At 53.4% G+C, this 15,807-nt stretch overlaps 6 protein-coding genes across 6 annotated transcripts; 1 reads left to right on the top strand and 5 right to left on the bottom strand.

The window, feature by feature from the left end:
* Nucleotides 1–60: 60 nt before the first annotated feature.
* ACA1_353180 (HsKin17 protein, putative) lies at nt 61–1,849 on the bottom strand (the record flags this gene model as incomplete). Its single annotated transcript, XM_004333991.1, is given in 7 exon segments — nt 61–246; nt 313–670; nt 684–877; nt 916–1,169; nt 1,280–1,437; nt 1,518–1,639; nt 1,721–1,849. 7 exon segments carry the CDS (start codon nt 1,847–1,849, stop codon nt 61–63), a joined length of 1,401 nt encoding a protein of 466 aa, XP_004334039.1.
* Nucleotides 1,850–1,967: 118 nt separating this feature from the next.
* Nucleotides 1,968–4,834, bottom strand: ACA1_353190 (cytochrome p450 superfamily protein; the record flags this gene model as incomplete). The annotated part of the gene is made up of 14 exons (XM_004333992.1): nt 1,968–2,059; nt 2,163–2,233; nt 2,345–2,493; nt 2,592–2,678; nt 2,783–2,989; nt 3,016–3,344; nt 3,458–3,513; nt 3,591–3,709; nt 3,878–3,956; nt 4,061–4,137; nt 4,253–4,319; nt 4,392–4,462; nt 4,534–4,647; nt 4,742–4,834. The coding sequence occupies 14 exons, from the start codon at nt 4,832–4,834 to the stop codon at nt 1,968–1,970; spliced, it is 1,611 nt and encodes a 536-aa protein (XP_004334040.1).
* Nucleotides 4,835–4,941: 107 nt separating this feature from the next.
* On the top strand, nt 4,942–5,820 carry ACA1_353200 (uncharacterized protein; the record flags this gene model as incomplete). The annotated part of the gene is made up of 5 exons (XM_004333993.1): nt 4,942–5,034; nt 5,135–5,178; nt 5,246–5,294; nt 5,534–5,632; nt 5,695–5,820. The coding sequence occupies 5 exons, from the start codon at nt 4,942–4,944 to the stop codon at nt 5,818–5,820; spliced, it is 411 nt and encodes a 136-aa protein (XP_004334041.1).
* A 410-nt stretch (nt 5,821–6,230) lies between these two features.
* On the bottom strand, nt 6,231–8,036 carry ACA1_353210 (uncharacterized protein; the record flags this gene model as incomplete). Its single annotated transcript, XM_004333994.1, has 7 exons — nt 6,231–6,340; nt 6,404–6,628; nt 6,764–7,001; nt 7,047–7,298; nt 7,370–7,544; nt 7,671–7,798; nt 7,950–8,036. The coding sequence occupies 7 exons, from the start codon at nt 8,034–8,036 to the stop codon at nt 6,231–6,233; spliced, it is 1,215 nt and encodes a 404-aa protein (XP_004334042.1).
* Nucleotides 8,037–8,057: 21 nt separating this feature from the next.
* On the bottom strand, nt 8,058–9,048 carry ACA1_353220 (uncharacterized protein; the record flags this gene model as incomplete). Its single annotated transcript, XM_004333995.1, has 4 exons — nt 8,058–8,167; nt 8,225–8,318; nt 8,395–8,666; nt 9,030–9,048. 4 exons carry the CDS (start codon nt 9,046–9,048, stop codon nt 8,058–8,060), a joined length of 495 nt encoding a protein of 164 aa, XP_004334043.1.
* A 3,838-nt stretch (nt 9,049–12,886) lies between these two features.
* On the bottom strand, nt 12,887–15,721 carry ACA1_353230 (integrase core domain containing protein; the record flags this gene model as incomplete). Its single annotated transcript, XM_004333996.1, has 5 exons — nt 12,887–13,376; nt 13,431–13,576; nt 13,634–14,077; nt 14,123–15,353; nt 15,378–15,721. 5 exons carry the CDS (start codon nt 15,719–15,721, stop codon nt 12,887–12,889), a joined length of 2,655 nt encoding a protein of 884 aa, XP_004334044.1.
* Between the last annotated feature and the right edge of the window lie 86 nt (nt 15,722–15,807).

A 15,807-nucleotide genomic window follows, 5' to 3' on the forward strand; every position in this document is an offset into this window, starting at 1 on the left:
TAACTACATTTTAAATCATCTTTTTCGTTCTGCTCGTAAATGGGTGGAAACAGAGAGAAATCAGGCCAGCTTGGCGATGTCCTCGTAGGCGATGCCCTTGACCAGCTCGCCACTGCTGCTCAACTGGATGGTGGCGCAGAACTTGTCGACGTCGATCGCCTTGAGCGTCGCCCGCTCGCCCCGATGCGCGCCGTTCAGCACCAGCACCCGGCCCTCGAGCGCCGGCAGCACCGTTTCGAGGAAGTCCTGGTCGAGCCGCAGCACGTCGCCCGATTGGAGCATCTTGATCTGGCCCACGTACCGGCCCTCGACCTGCTCGATCACGCCCTTCTGGTTGTAGTACTTGCCGCCGCCCACCGTCTTGTGCTTGACCTTGACCACGATGCCGTCGGCCAGCCAGTAGTCCGTCTTCGTCGTCGTCGTCGTCGCCTTTGTTCTCTTCGTCGTCTCCTTTCTCTCTTTCTCCATTTCCATTTCTCTTTCTTTCTTCTCCTTTTCGAGTCGTTCGCGTTCGCGCTGCTTGCGCTTCTCCTCCTGGAGCATGATCTCCTCCACGGCCGTCAGGGGTCGCGACGGCTGCGGCCGCCTGTCCGATGTCGACGTTGACGATGATGTCGTTGATGACGATGATGATGACGTGGACGTCGACGAGGCCGCCTTGTCCCATCGACTGGAGCGCGCACGCTTGGAGTCGCGTTCCTCGTCCTCCCGGCCTCGTCGTGTCTCGGTCTCGGTCCCGCTCGCCGTGTTCGCGGTCCGCGGACACGTCGTCGGGCTTCCGCTTTCGCGCTTCGCGGTCGGCCTCGGCCTCGTCCATCTTGTGGCCCTTCTCATCGTCGTCATGGGGCTTCTCTTCGGTCTTGCCGAGCGTCAGCGGCTGCTTCTTAAGGCCGCCAGCGAGAACGCGATCTTCACGCCCTCGAGCTTGACGCCACCGCCGTCGGCTTCGCTGCCGTCGGCCGACTCCTTCTCGCCGGGCTCGTCATGGCCGGCGTCGGCGTCGGCCGTGAGACCGAGAGCCTCGCGCTGCCGGCGGGCCTCCTCGAGCTGCTTCTCGATCCGGAGGCGCTCACGCTCCTCCTCGTCGATGTCGGACTTCTTGCGCCGTTCGAGGGCCTTCTGCCGCGCGAGGGTCTCGGGGTCGCGGTCGATGTACGCCAGGAACCAGCCTGCATTGGGGTCATCGTGCATCAGTCAATCGCACACACGACACATGACCGCACACGCACACGCACACACGCCACCGCACACGCACATACGAGAAAAAGTATGAACAAACCTTTGGGAGTCTCGTCGACGGTGGCCTTGCCAGTGCGTCCGAGGTACTTGACGAACTCGGTGAGCGAGGTCCACTTGGTGGCGTTCATGTGCAAGTGGTTGCGGTCCCGAATCAGCTCGGCGTAGACCAGGTTGGCATGCACCCTCTTCGTGCCGTGCCTATGATCAAAACACAATAAATATATAAATTAAGAAACAAAACTCAATCATTATTGAATCAAATTAGAATGAATGGGTACCTGTGCCGAAGATGCCGGATGAAGCTGTCCTCGAACTCAACCGAAAATTCATCGAGGAACTTGTTGGGATTGTCTGAGAAAATGGCCATCTGGCGCTGGTGCGATTCCGAACTTGTGTGACACTACGAGAGGCCACGAGAAACGGGTGAGCACGCGTCGCTTGAAAGGAGGCAGATGCAGGTGTAAGGGGGGGGGAGATGTACCTTGAATCCGTTCTCATCACGGCACTGCTTTTCGCACATCTGGCAATACCATCGCAACTTCTGGAGGCCCTTCGCCTTGATGCGGTTGGCAATGGCCTTGGGCGTCAGGAAGCCTCCACTCTTTCCCATCTTCTTGCTCCAATCTTGCTCTCCTTGCTGGTTTGATTATTTTTGTTTATTGTCTGTTTTATTTCTTTTATTTCTTTTTCCGAGACTTTTCTTTCTCGGAACGACAAGCAGGCGCTGGTCAAGCGCGGTTGGTGATGGCGACTTGCATGCCGTGCGGGCGCAGCGTCACGGCGGGAACAGCCACCACGCGCGCTCCCTCGACAAGGCGCACTGAAAGGCAAAAAGAGGGCGTTACATACCAAATGGTTAGTATTTGACTCTTAAGAGACGTCCCTCATCAAGGAATCCTCCCCGCCCGGAATGTCAAAGGTACCTTCAAAGTGGCGCACGATGGCAGCGAGCAGGACGCGAGCTTCCATCATCGCAAAGTTACGACCAACGCAGCTGTTTTGCGTTGGATTTAGTCGCAGTTGGCAACCGCACACACGACACACGACACACGACACACGACACACGACACACACACTACACAAACGGTAAAACAGCACACGGTACCTTCTGAGTCCGCCGCTGAAGGGAAGGTAGGCAAAGGCGTGCCTGGCCTTGGAGTTCTCCTTGGTGAACCTCTCCGGGTCAAATCGCTGCGGCTCGGGCCACAGGGACGGATCCCTGTGGATCAGGTATGGCACCACAGTGACCTCGGTCTGGGCACAGCAGCACAATTTCGCGTCAACACCAAACGACGTCCAGCCAACGAACCATCAAATCAACGAATCAACGCGTGGAAGAGTTGCCGACGTACGCCCTGAGGAATGAAGTACTGGCCGATGTGATTGTCCTGCAGGGCGCGACGCACGAACCCTGGCTGCGGCGGGTAGAGTCGCATGGCCTGCGCACTTAAACCGTTAGCAGTTTTATTTATTTATTTATTTATTATTGTTTTATCGTTATTAATATAATAAATAGTTGTTATAATTGCTATTGAGTGCCTACAGCGCACTGAGGGCCGGAGGCGAGGTCTACCTCCGAGAGGACCATGTCCAGGTACTGCAGCTTGGGGAGCTCATCGGCTGCAGGGACAGTGCGCTCGCTCATCACCTGAACCAGCTCTTGCACCAGCTTGTCCTCCACCTGCGCGTGCTGCGCCAGCAGGTAAAGCGTCCACGACAACGCGATGCTCGTGGTCTCGTGACCGGCAAACTGTATCGCAGCAAATGCAAATGTACCACAGTCAGCGCCAATCCAGCATCGACCGAGACGAGCGTGGCCACGGTGTGTACCATGATGGTCATGACCTCCTCCATGATCTGCTGGTTGCTGAAGCCCTCGCCGTCGCCCTCGTCGTCCTTGGCCTCGAGCAGAAGGTCCAGCAGGTCCTTCTCGCGAGGCTCCTCGGGCTGGTCGGCCCCGACGTCGGTCGGCAGACCGTCGACGCGCAGACCGCTGGGCTGACGTCGCATGCCGGCACCCCTCTGCGCCATCTGTTTGCGCCGCTTGTCGATAATGCCGTATACCAGTGTCCGCAGCTTCTGGATGTTGGCCGTGAACTTGCGCCCTAGCGGTCGTGTACCAGTGTCGGTCAGGTGGTGGTGGTGGTGGTGGTGGTGGTGGTGGTGGTGGTGGTGGTGGTGGTGGTGGTGGTGGTGGTTAACGGGAAAGAGGTGGTACCTGCGGCGGTGCAGTGACAGTAGACCCAATTGGGCAGCGAAACGAAGTCGTACGATCTTCAAAAAAAGCGAGAGAAAGAGAAGGTGAGGTGAGGTGATGACAAATGGGCATGAAAGGGATTCAGGCCGGGTACCTCTGCTCGATGGCTGACAGAACGTACTCGAACGCTTCCACGACGTCGTCGCTCTCCGAGTCGCCTTCCGGGTTGAAGCCGAAGCCGAACGCGGACAGTCCGATCACGTCGAGCGATGTCTGGAGCGCGACAGTGATCAGCACATATCATCAACGTGAGGCGCGTGAAATGAATCCAAACGTTTGTGCCTTCTTCAGTTCGAGGCTGAGGTCTTCGATGCGGAATTGTGCGCCCGCGCCATTCTCTTTGCTTTCGGCCGAGTGGATGTTGCGCTTCCACCGCTCCACCAATCGCTCCGCTGCGGAGGCGAAGATTGGGTAGAGCGCATGCAGGTTCTTCGAATAGAATGCCGGCGACATCAAGCGTCTGTGTTGTGTGCGATATCAGCCAGGAAATGACGCCTGCACACGCACACGCACACGCACACGCACACGCACACACGCACAGAGAGAGAGAGAGAGAAGGCATACCTCTTTCGCCGCCACACATCGCCATAGCTGAGCAGAATGCTGTTCCCGAGGAACGGCTTGAATTCCTTGTCGTAGCCCTGGAGGAAGGAACGATCACGCGGTGAGCGAACGGTGCACACTCGTTCCTCAAGAATTATTAACAGTAGTGATGATTGAAGGTGATCGTCGTCGTGCCTTGGAGTAGTAGTTGACGTCAGTCTGGCCATTGAGCAGATTCTTCACCAGTTCAGGGTCCGTGAGGAACAGGGTCGGGGTGGTGCTAGCCGCCAAAGCCAACGACATCAGATATGTCGCATGCGACATGCGTGTCTGAATGCGAGGGTGTCTGCACCTTTCGTACCACACGCGGAAGACCGGGCCATACTTGTCTCGCCATTCCTGAATCTTCTCCAGAATCCTGCCCTGAGGCACGCCACGAAGCGGGTCAGCCAAGGCCATACAGTCCGAGAGGCAGAGGTAAATGCAGTGGATACCTCTTCACCGGCTCCCTGCATCTCCAGGAGGTTGTGGCCGAGCACCGGGTGCGGTTTCGGGCCAGGGAACTGTGCCATCGCTCCGCCATACCGACGTCGTGGCTCCAAGTGCAACTGCAATATTAAATGTAATATTATTATATTAATCGAAAATTTATGATGCATTAAATAAAAGGAGAGAGTAAAAAGCGTGGGGGAAGGCACATACGATGTAGACGAGGTATGAAATGGCTCCCACGGCGCTGCATAGAACAAAAGCCAGAAGGGGCGACTCGCCCAGCCACGCCGTCACCAGCCACATGGTCGTACAGAGGAAGACAGAGAAAGAGAGAAAACAAAAGAAAAAACTGTTTCCGAAAACTCTTTGTTGTGTCTCTTCAGGCGCGTGCTGGAGGCCGACCTGCAAAGATGTTCATGTGGACGGTGGGCTACACGGTGGGCGACATCATGTATGTGGCTCAGACCACTGCCGACCAGGGCAGCGCCAGTTGGTTTAGCAAGGTACACTGCTGCTTGGCTCACTTGAGAATGAGACTTGGCTCACACCACAGCCGCAGGTGCTCTGGCTGTTGGCGCTCCTGTGTGTACTCACGTATGCCAGCTACCAGATCTACTCAGCTACCTCTCCTACACGAATCCGGACTGGTTCAATTCCTCTCATGCAGCTTCCTTCCCCTCGCCGCAGAGCTAGCATCGACCTAGTGGCGTGCAGGGCAGCAGGTGTGCTGTTTGAGCGAGAGCTGGACTTCCCCGCGGCTCTGGTGTGTCCAATGTCGAGAACCAACAACGGCAGTTTGTATGCACATTGCGATTTCTTCCTTTGTGGTTGCAATGCGACCGACTTGTGGCCTTTGTTGTGTTGGCAGTGTGACGGACTTGAGCTGCCGGCAGTACAACTCGACCGAGGTGGTCATACGAAATTGTTCGGCTCAACACCACAGGGTACCCTCCTCCGGCCTCCGCTCCTCTGAACCGTCACTGAGTGTGCTCTGTCTGGCAGCCCCAGACAGGGAGGTTCAAAGATCACAAGTGCGCGCTCTTCAACGGCAACACGAGCGAGATCATCACGGCTGTGCTCGAGGACCACACCTTCATGGAGGTGGGTTTCACTCACATGGAATGGGCGTTGAGCAAGAGTCAAACTCACTGAAGTGACCGCAGATTCGGGTCACTGCCGCCCAACACTTTGGCCGCCCGTTTGCTGTCATCCTGTACTCGCCTACAGCCCATATCGAATCAGAGGTGAGCCGGTGGCGCTCCACCAGCTTTGTCCCGACGGCTCTTTGACTAACCATCCACTGCCAGGATGGTAGATGGGCGAAAGCTGGTTTTGGCCACCAAGACAGGCGATTCCACCTTTCCCGCCCAAAAAGGTGACCCAGAGACGAACCAGCTCGCCTTGGTGGGCAAAAGATGGAACATTCCATCACTCCCGTCCACCTCGGGTGCACCTAGGTGGACAGAAGACGGAACGTGCCATCTTCAAGTCCACCTCGGGTGCACCTAGGTGGACAGAAGATCGAACACACCATCTTCAAGTCCACCTTGGGAACACCTCGAGGTGGGAACGAGAGAGAAGCACATCGCGAGGTGGACATGACCACAACAACCATGCCTTTGAGGTGGGAAGAAGGTGATTTTGTTGGTGTCGCATATATTCAATACACACATTACAGCAAAGTGTTGTGGTCCGCCCTCTAGCCTGGCTGTTGTTCGCCGTCCGCTGTCCGCCGTAGCTGCTGCCATACATCGCCGTCCGCTGTCCGCTGTCCGCCGTCCACCATCCGCCGTCCGCCGTCTGCCGTCCCTGCTCGATCACTCTGCACAACGCAGAGTTAGTGAATACGCATGTACTGTGGCGTTGGCGTACTAGGCCTGTAGGCGATGTAGATCTTGATGTTCCGGCGGGCCATCCAGACTTGCTCCGTATCGAACTTGAGCGCAATGGTTCCATTCGCCATGGGGTCCCACTCTAAGTCGTCCACGCCCATTACAGATCTGATCACAGCCTCTAGGGCTGCAGGCGGAGGAACAGCCCAGGCGGGCAGATTGCTAATCCACTGGCAGAGCTTGTCCCCATCAACCACCTTCAGGTCTGCTGGGTGACATGTGATGCCATTCCAAGGAAGCCCAGAGCTTGTGAGTGAGACTAACCATTTGCAATTTACTACAATTGCAGAGGAACTGTGAGTGATGAATTCAATGAGATATGAAGCAAAGAAAGATGTACTGTCATTGATGTGGGCAGGGGCAGGTGATTGCTGGGCGTGTTTGAGTGTGCATTCAGTCAGCACCCACTTCCACCCACTCTTCCTAGGGGCTGAGTGCTTGCAGACTGAGTCAATCTCAGCCTCAGTCAGCTCATCCAGATCTTGGCAAGGCTGCTGGGTGCTGGGCTGCATATTGGCCAGGCGCACAAGTTGCTTTGCAGCACTCATGGCCTGGTCATCCCCTTGAGTCGACCGCTCCTGGGTCAATGCAGACATAGTTCATTGTTTTTTCATACAAAGAACAGCATCAGCCGGAGGCTGGGGTCGCATCGTGGTCTCAGCGTCGACCAACAAATCACACTTGCGCTTACACAACAGCAGCAAGCCCTCTGGCAACACTAGCCATGCCACCAGTTGGCTGCAAAGCGAAGATTCCAGGTCCTCCAAATCCTCGCAAGAGCCACTGGAGGCCAACTTGGTGCACATCTTCTTCGGCACCACGTCATACATGCTTGGGCCTGTATGCTTAACTCCACAGGAGTTCTTCATAACAACCTGCAGAGTGGACTAAACGTTTATGTCAATAAAGCATTCAATTGGAGGAAAGAAATAGCGAAATAACGTACCAGTGAACTTGTGTTGCCACAAGCAACTCTTGCTGGTGGCAATGCAACGTCCTCTGGGTGAGTGTCTGGTTGGCTGGCTTCCTTGCTGTCACCATCACCATCATCGCCATCATCGTCATTGTACTTGTTATTGATATTGTTGTTGTCATCCTTGTTGCTGTTGTCATCATCTTTGCTATGAACATGAGGCATGTTGCGCTGGTTGAAATCCACCTGCAACTTCAAATGTTAGTAAATATGTAAGAGGAATGATGATATGGAAAATACCTTGATACCATCAAATAAACTTGTCGTATCTCACTTCTCATCTTGTTCACCATCCCATTCACCATCCTGTTTGCCATCCCATTCGCCGTCCCATTCACCGTCCTGTTCACCGTCCTGTTCGCCGTCCCGTTTGCTGTCCCATTCACCGTCCCGTTCACCGTCCTGTTCACCATCCCGTTCACCGTCCTGTTCGCTGTCCCATTCTTTGAACTCTTTCTTCTTTGCCTTTTTCTTTGCAGCCTGCAAGAAAAGATGAGAATGAAGTTGTGTGCGTTATGCGCTAAGTGTTTGTGTGTGTTATGTGCTAACGTACTGCATGTGCCTGGGGCGAGTTGACATACTTAAAGAGACTCACTGCTTTGCTTCCAGGCTTGGCTGAGCATGCTTTGGCCAGGTTCATGTCCCTCCACCACATGACCAATCACTTCGAATGGCCAGGCTCAGTGGGAGGACGCAAGGGGTCCTCAAACACCCACTCATTCACCATTCTGAAGGCTGTTTGAATGAGTGTATCCCTGAATTGTTTATCAACTGCACATGCAGGAAGTCAGTAAATAAACAGGTTAAAGCACATGAAAGGTTGTGTACCTGCAACTTTCACCTTGAACTCAGCTGGCTTCTTTGCTGGCTTCAGCTTTTCAAATGCATGTGTGAGCAGCAACTTCAGTGACTTGGTGACTGGCTTCCATCACTTGCACACCTGAAGAGAAAACAGCTCAGTAACTACAACTAAAACCAAACACTACTAACAACCATACCACTGGAACAAAGCTCTTGCTGATCCAATTCTTCACACTGGCCAATAGCTTCACTTTTTCCTTCTCCTCAACCCACTTGATGAATTCAAGTTGGAGCTTGTTGCCATCGCCTTGCTTGACCTTCACAATGTCAAAGTAGACACAGGCGACTTCGACTTGCACCAGGTTGGTGACGTTGTCCTGCTCCATGCTGTGCTGCAAATTGACCTTGGTGATCAGGTTGATTAGCAGCTGATGGGTCTCCTCTTGGCCCTTCCACAGCTTGTCCAGGCCTGTCACCAAGGCCTTGGAAAAAGCAAGAACCTCTTTGTGTGGAATGTGTAAATCTTTGTGATTGATTATGAAAACAATAACAGGAAAAAACAATGAAAGCAAACCTTTGTTGGTGACTGTGGATGGGGCCCTTGCTGTAGCTGTTGCATTGGTTGATTGATTTTCCACAAGCAAGATTAAATAAAGTAAAATTAGAAATCACATAGAAGGAATTTCTACTGTGTTGAGTAAATGAAAGTGAAACACACCTCCATTCCTCAGATTGGACAACAATCCCTTTGCTGAACCCTGTATGTTGCCTGATTAGTGAAACAGAAAATTAATATTAGAAATTGAATGGTTGTTTGAGTGAGATTGGGTACTGAAGGTGTTCTTCTTCATGATCATGGGTAAGCGGTTGGCGGCGAAGATGTACTCGCCAGGAGGAAGGAGGAGGAAGACTTGTGCTGCCGCTACTCCACTGATTGGGTGGGAGTGGAATACTGATCTTGTCAATGAGCTGTGGCTGGCCTTTTCTGTGGATGGTGGGAAGGTGCTCAGCAGGCTGTTTGGAATATTTACTTTTGACTGTATAAAATCACTGCTTGGTGTGAGTCATTTGAGGAATGCTCCTTTGTTGACAAGAAGTTGCTGCAGAAAGCAGCCTGTGACACGCTGAGCTTCTTTTCCTTACCACCCTCGGTGACGCCATGCATGTAGGGCTCTTCAAGAGGCAGGGAGAGCTTTGCCCTTCAATTAAATAAAACAGAGCAGGCCCTTCTGTGCCTTGATTTGTGTGCCACAGATGATTGAGTGCATGATTCAACAAGTACATGCATTAATCACTTTCAATTAGCTGTTAATTTTGCTAATCTTGCCTTTCTCCAGTGGCCAAGCTGCAATGCCCGAAAATGGAGTACATTTCCTTCCCATCACTCTCCCCAATGGGTTAATCATGCAATCCATGCAGGTACAGCAGCATTGCCCAATATCATAACCCCAAGGAGCGCAAGAGGTGATCATGGAAGAAACACAAGCCATGCCCATCACCATACATCAATCCACCTTTCCCATTTACTTGATTTCTAACGCCCTCAAGGGCCAATTGTGAGAGGAGGCTGCATCATTACACAGGTAAAAACAAGTGGAAGCAAATATGCAAGGACATAGTGCAATGGCGCGGCCTCAAGATGGTATGTGTGATTGTGTGATCATGTTGCTAATCTACTGATGTCATGTTGTCACTGCAGGTGTACCCACCGAATCTTTGTGTAGACTGACAAGACATTGTTGACATCAATGATCAACATCTCTACTTTGGCAATCATGAAGAATGGTACTTCATTGCTGTTATCTGCATGTGGTTGTTTAACAACATGCACAAGGGCTTTGAAGACCATGCCTACACAAACAACCTGGATGGCATGATCAACAACTTCTACCACCAGCTCTTTGCACACCAGATAGACTTTGCCTTCAACCTGGACAAGGAGCATGTGCTCCTTTTTCAAATCTTCTTGATGTACTATTGCAGGAGGTAATCGTGCCTCCTGCTTCCTGTTATGTTTTTTGCGCCTACTCACTTCCTTTACACCCCTTCCTTCATCTGCTTAGATACAAGCAGAAGCAGATGAAGGAGGAGATGCAAAGGAAGATTGCTCATGACAAGTATGAGGCAAGCTCTATGTTGATGATGCTTGCCTTGAGGTACATGTTGTATGTAAATCTCCTTTCTCATCTCAATTTGTTTTTGTGTAGTGCACAAGACCAGTACAGCAGTGAATATGAGACACACATGGAAGAAGAGAAAGAAGAGAAAGAAGAAGGTGAGGTGGTTGCTGAGGCTGCCAGCCTCCTCATGGTACCTTCCTTTCTTTGCTCTTTACTTGTGCGCCTGATGCTCCTCCTTTACATATTTTGTACACAGGAGGCACATGGACTCAACACTGAGATGATTCTCACACACACAACACACGTGCTTGGTGGCTACAAGGGGCTTGTTCTGTTTGGTGACAGTCCAAACACCAAGGCACTTGCCTTCACCATCAATGACAGCCCCAAGGAGCTCATTCATTGGTGCTTCAATGAGTGCATTGATCGCCTCATCATGTTCAAGCCAAGCAGCCAAATCCTCTACACAAGGTGCACTGTTTATTGGTGCTCAAGGACAATCACCTACTTCAACAAAGCCTACAGCTTCATCAAGAGACAGCATCCTCCCTGTCATATCCTCTTGTTTTGTACATCTTACAATTCCTTCTTCTCAGTTGTGTTGTGGGGACAGGAGATATGGAGCTCTTTTGTCCCACATGCTACTTCAAGATGACCAATGCACTCTTCTTCAGTGGCCACGATCTGCTCAGCCTGCTCTTTGGTTTGCTCCCCTCACACAATCTCCAATAAACAGTTGTTTGCATTGGGGGGGACAGGTATGGTGATGAATGGGTGGAAGTGGTGCACTGATTGTGAGATTTGGATCTTGCATCAAGGCCAGCAGCATGAACAATCTGAACGCCATGCCAGGGCGGCCAGAGAGAAGTGTATGCTTGCTTGCTTTTGCTCTTTGCTCTTTGTGAGCTAATGTAAACACTTTTGTTAACAGGCGCAAATGAGAAGCTGGCCACAGAACAGCAATCACTCAAGTGAAAGCACCAGGCCAGCAATGAGGGAGACAAAGGCAACAACAACAAGTGTGACAGAGTTTTCAGCTACAGCGAGGAAGAGAAGGTTGATAGAAGTGAGAGCGAGGTTGAGAGTGAGGTTGAGGTTGAGAGTGAGGTCAAGGTTGAGAGTGAGAGCAAAGAAACAATAAATGATGTTGAGGACACACAAGGAGACGAGCTGGAGGACGAGGACGATGAGCAAATGGAAGACGAGGCGATCGTGGCCATGGTGGCCATCAACACTGAGAGGGCCAATGATGATGATGATGCACACATTCCAGAGGACCTGATGGGTCCAGTGATGGAGGAAGAGCTTAATGAACACAATCTGCCTCCAGTACATTTGCTGTTGTTATTACCTTTATTCTTACTGACCTCCTATGTTCACTTCTAAAACATAGGCACGTCACAGGTGTGTAGCACAAAGACAGGGAGCTGTAGAGTGTGCAATAGTGGACCTGAAGAACAAGGCGCTCTACAAGCACATGCAGTGCAATGACACCACTGAGTGCGTGATGGAGGACCTGCTTTGTATGCATTGGAATCCACTGTTCTGTTTTGGGATGATTGCTGAGAGCGTCCATGTGCTGAGCAAGGCTGGTCAGGTACACCATGAACAACATTATTTTTGTTGTTTTTGTCATTTTCAGTGATTGACTTGTGTGCAGATGATGTACCCACCAGTTGCACAGTGTCAGGCTCACATCAGTCAGGGGACGCTTGACTTTGTGTCCCCAACCAATGTGATCCACAATCACTACAAGCTCAAGGTAGACTTGAGCAACAAGCACTTCTGTTTCAAATGGAGTGCAAGGCTCAAGCACCTGTGCAACTGCAAACAATTTGAGCAGTGTGAACAGTATGACACCCCACAAAAACCCTCAATACTAACTTACTAACTTCATGTTTGTCTTAAGTTACATGTGGAGCAGGGCCCACATGCAAGGGCGAAGGCGGAAGGACTGCCAGCTCATCCTTCCCATTTTTTATATCAATGTGTTCAAGCAAAGTAGATTGAGAAACCAAAGCGTTGTCAGGATCTACATGTCCTTCACCAATGTGTTGATGGATGAAATGGAGATTGCTGAGTCAAGATACCTCCTCTGCCTTGTGCTGCAGGACATTGACCTCTTTGACGCCTTGTGGATTGTCATCATTGCACTGATGCACCTGCTTGAGTGCAGATATGATGTCTATGTTGCAGCAGGATTATGTGTAGTGGCGTAGTGGTAGAAGAGATGTATTTGAGAAGAGAGAAAGAAGGGATGAAATAAACAGAAGAACGCAGTGTTCTTTTAAAGGGTTCTATGGTCCATTCTAATTGGTCAGTCAGCTCAGGTCTTTGAGCAACAGGAGGGAGTTCAGAGTTGACCATTGTTCAACATGAGCAACTTGACCAACTGGACAGGTCTGACAGGACGTCACCAGTTCAAGTCCAAACACACCCCTCACACGGCGGGTCACTCAATCAGCCCCATGCATTGGCAGTGGTGAACAAGCTTGACGCAGCCAAGTGCCTTGGTGAGAACGTCGGCGGGCATGTCATCAGTCAGGCAGTAGCCATAGCAGACTTGACCTCAACTGGTCATGTCACACAGGTGCATGAGTTTGATGTTGTAATGTTTCATGCAGCTGTGGTAGGTGCCAGACAAGATGTCAACAATGGCCAGTGTGCTCTGGTTGTCATTGAAGAGAGAGAGTGGTTGTTGGGTGTCAACTCCAAGGGCCAGCAGATGCTTGCGCACATAGAGTGCCTGGCGCATTGCCTCAGAGATGGCGTTGAGCTCAGCTTCAGTGGAGGAGAGCACGACGCATTTCTGTGTCTTGACACTCCATGAGATGGTGCCTCTGCAGAAGATGAAGATGACGCTGGAGACCGATCGGTGGTTGACTTCAATGTTGCCCCAGTCAGCATTGCAGTACCCAATAGGTACGTGGGTTGCGACGTCCCTGTTGTCGTAGAGGTCGCGCGAGTAGCAGATCGCCAGGTTGGCTGTGCCAGCGAGGTAGCGCATGATGCGCTTGACGGCGGTGACATGTTCAGGGCCAAAGTTGTTGGCGAAGCAGCTGAGGTACACAACAGGGAAGAGAATGTCCAGTCACGAGGCATGTGCCAGATACAACAGCATGCCAATGGCGCTGTGGTATTCAAAGGTGTCATGTTGCTTGGTGTCGACTGGCAGCTGTAGGTTCAGCAGCATCAGCGTGGAGACCAGCTTGCTGTTGGTGAGTCCAAAGGTGGCGAGGATGTTGTCAATCTTGCCGCACTGTCAGATGTAGAGCTTGCCAAGTGATTGATCATGCTGGATCTCGATCCCTAGGACAGAGGTTGCTTCTCCGAGGTCCTTGATCGGGAAGCCGTAGGCGATGATATGCTTGACGCCCCTGAGCTTGGACTTGTGAGCGATGATGGTGCAGTCGTCAACGTAGAGTGCGACGATGGCCAAGTGGTGGCCTTGACAAATGTAGATGCACAGGTCCAAGTCAGTGGGTTCAAAGTGGGACTTGCGCAGATGGGCATCAATGGCACGGTTCCACTCGAGCAGCACCTGCTTAAGCCCATAGAGGCTCTTCAGCAGTCGTCCGACGTGGTGGGGTCGTTGCTTGTTAACGAACCCCTCGGGCTGGGAGATGTAAATCTCCTCGGTGAGCTTGGCGTGGAGAAACGCCGTGTCGACGTCAACCTGGTGGATCTCGAGGTTGCGTGCGTTCGCGAAGGCGAGTAGCAACCGGAGGTTCTCGATCCGTATACGACAGGAGAGAAGGTGCTGTCATAGTCAATGCCTGAAGCGTTGGGTGAAGCCCTTGGCTACCCACCTGGCCTTGTAGCGGTCGATCGAGCCGTCGGCGTGTAGTTTGACCTTGTACAGCCATCGGGCGCCGATGGGCTTGCGCCCCTGCAGAAGCGGGACCAGGACGTAGGTCCCATTGCGCATGAGCGCTTCGAATTCCTCCTGCATCGCCTTCTGCCAACGAGCGGCATCGGGCGAGGCGAGCGCGTCTTTGTAACTGTTCGGTGTCTTGGGGGCTTCGCTGGCGATGGAGGCGAGCTCCTGAAGACGCACGTTGGGTGTGCGTGTCCGTTGCGATCGACGGGGTGCATTCGGAGCGGGGTTGATCTCAGTGTCGCCCCTCGAGTCCGTGGTGAGTGCACGGCGGAGATCGGGATCATAGAGATCCGGCATGTCGACGTCATCAGGAGGATCTCCCAGACGGGAGAGCTCACGCAGGGCGTCGAAACGTTGCCTGGTCGCGCGGGTGTGATCAGTGTCAACCGTGTCGTCTTGCTGTGCTAAGTCGACACGGTTGGCACCGATCGCACCGTCGTGGAGATCGATGCGGCCACGGCCCGTCTTCTTGGCAGCTCGGATGCCCTTCGTGGTGGGCGGCACCTTGTACAGGCGGACGTTGGGTGGCTTGATGTGCCGCTCACCGTTGTCGACGGTCTCCGAGCCGGGCGGGGTCGCCACGCGCTTGGCAGGCATGACTCGCTCTTGAAATATAACGTCGCGTGTGATGATCACCTTCTCGGTGTCGTCGAGGAGGAGCCGGTGGGTGTGGTTGTGCTCACTTGCTGGGCCGAGATACGTGGCCGCGCGGGCTTGGCTGCCCAGCTTGGAGCGCTTGTCGCGGTGGTCGAGGGCGAAAGCTCGGCAGCCGAACACGCGTACATGCACGAGTGTGGCTGGCTTGCCGAACCAGCGCTCGAACGGTGTCTGCACGGTCGTGGCGTCGCACGTGCGGTTGAGCACGTGGACGGCCGTGTAGAGGGCCTCGCCCCAGAGCTCCTCCTTGACGCTGGACTCGGCGAGGTAGGCTCGAACCATGGTGAGCGCCGTGCGGTTGAACCGCTCGGCGACTCCGTTGAGTTCGGGCGCGTGCGATGAGACGGGGACGTGGGTGACGCCGTTCGCGCGTAGGAGGTCCTGGAACTTGCGCCCCATGTACTCGCCGCCTTGGTCGGAGCGCAGGTACCGACACTTGCGTCCACCGGGCGCGGCTCGGAGGTAGTCGTCGAACGCCGACGTGAGGCCGGTCTTGGCCCTGATGAGGTACACTCATGTGTACCTCGTATAGTCGTCGATGAACGACACGAAGTAGCGACGGCCGCCTGGCGTTTCAGCAAGTGGCCCGCAGAGATCGGAGTGTACAAGCTCCATGACGGTTTCGGCGCGCTGAGTTGGACCAGCACCGATGGGTGCCCGTGTTTGCTTCGCGCGGATGCACACTTCGCACTGCTCGACGCTGTCTCCGCGCGTGACGATCTCGGCCGCGCCAGTTGACGCGCGGACGCGCCGTTCGCTGATGTGCCCTAGCCGACGATGGAGCAACTCCATGTCGACCGGCGGCGCCTTGACCGTCAGCGCTCGCTCACCGGGGGCCATGTCGATGCGCAGGGAGGCCACCAGCATGCGCCCCAGGTCGACTGGGCGAAGCACTGTCTGGCGATCGCGCCTGGAGAACACCTTGCACCCCTGGGCCGAGATCTTGATGGTGA

This window comes from Acanthamoeba castellanii (assembly GCF_000313135.1).
Source record: "Acanthamoeba castellanii str. Neff unplaced genomic scaffold scf7180000084717, whole genome shotgun sequence".
NCBI classification, from domain to species: Eukaryota; Discosea; order Longamoebia; family Acanthamoebidae; genus Acanthamoeba; species Acanthamoeba castellanii.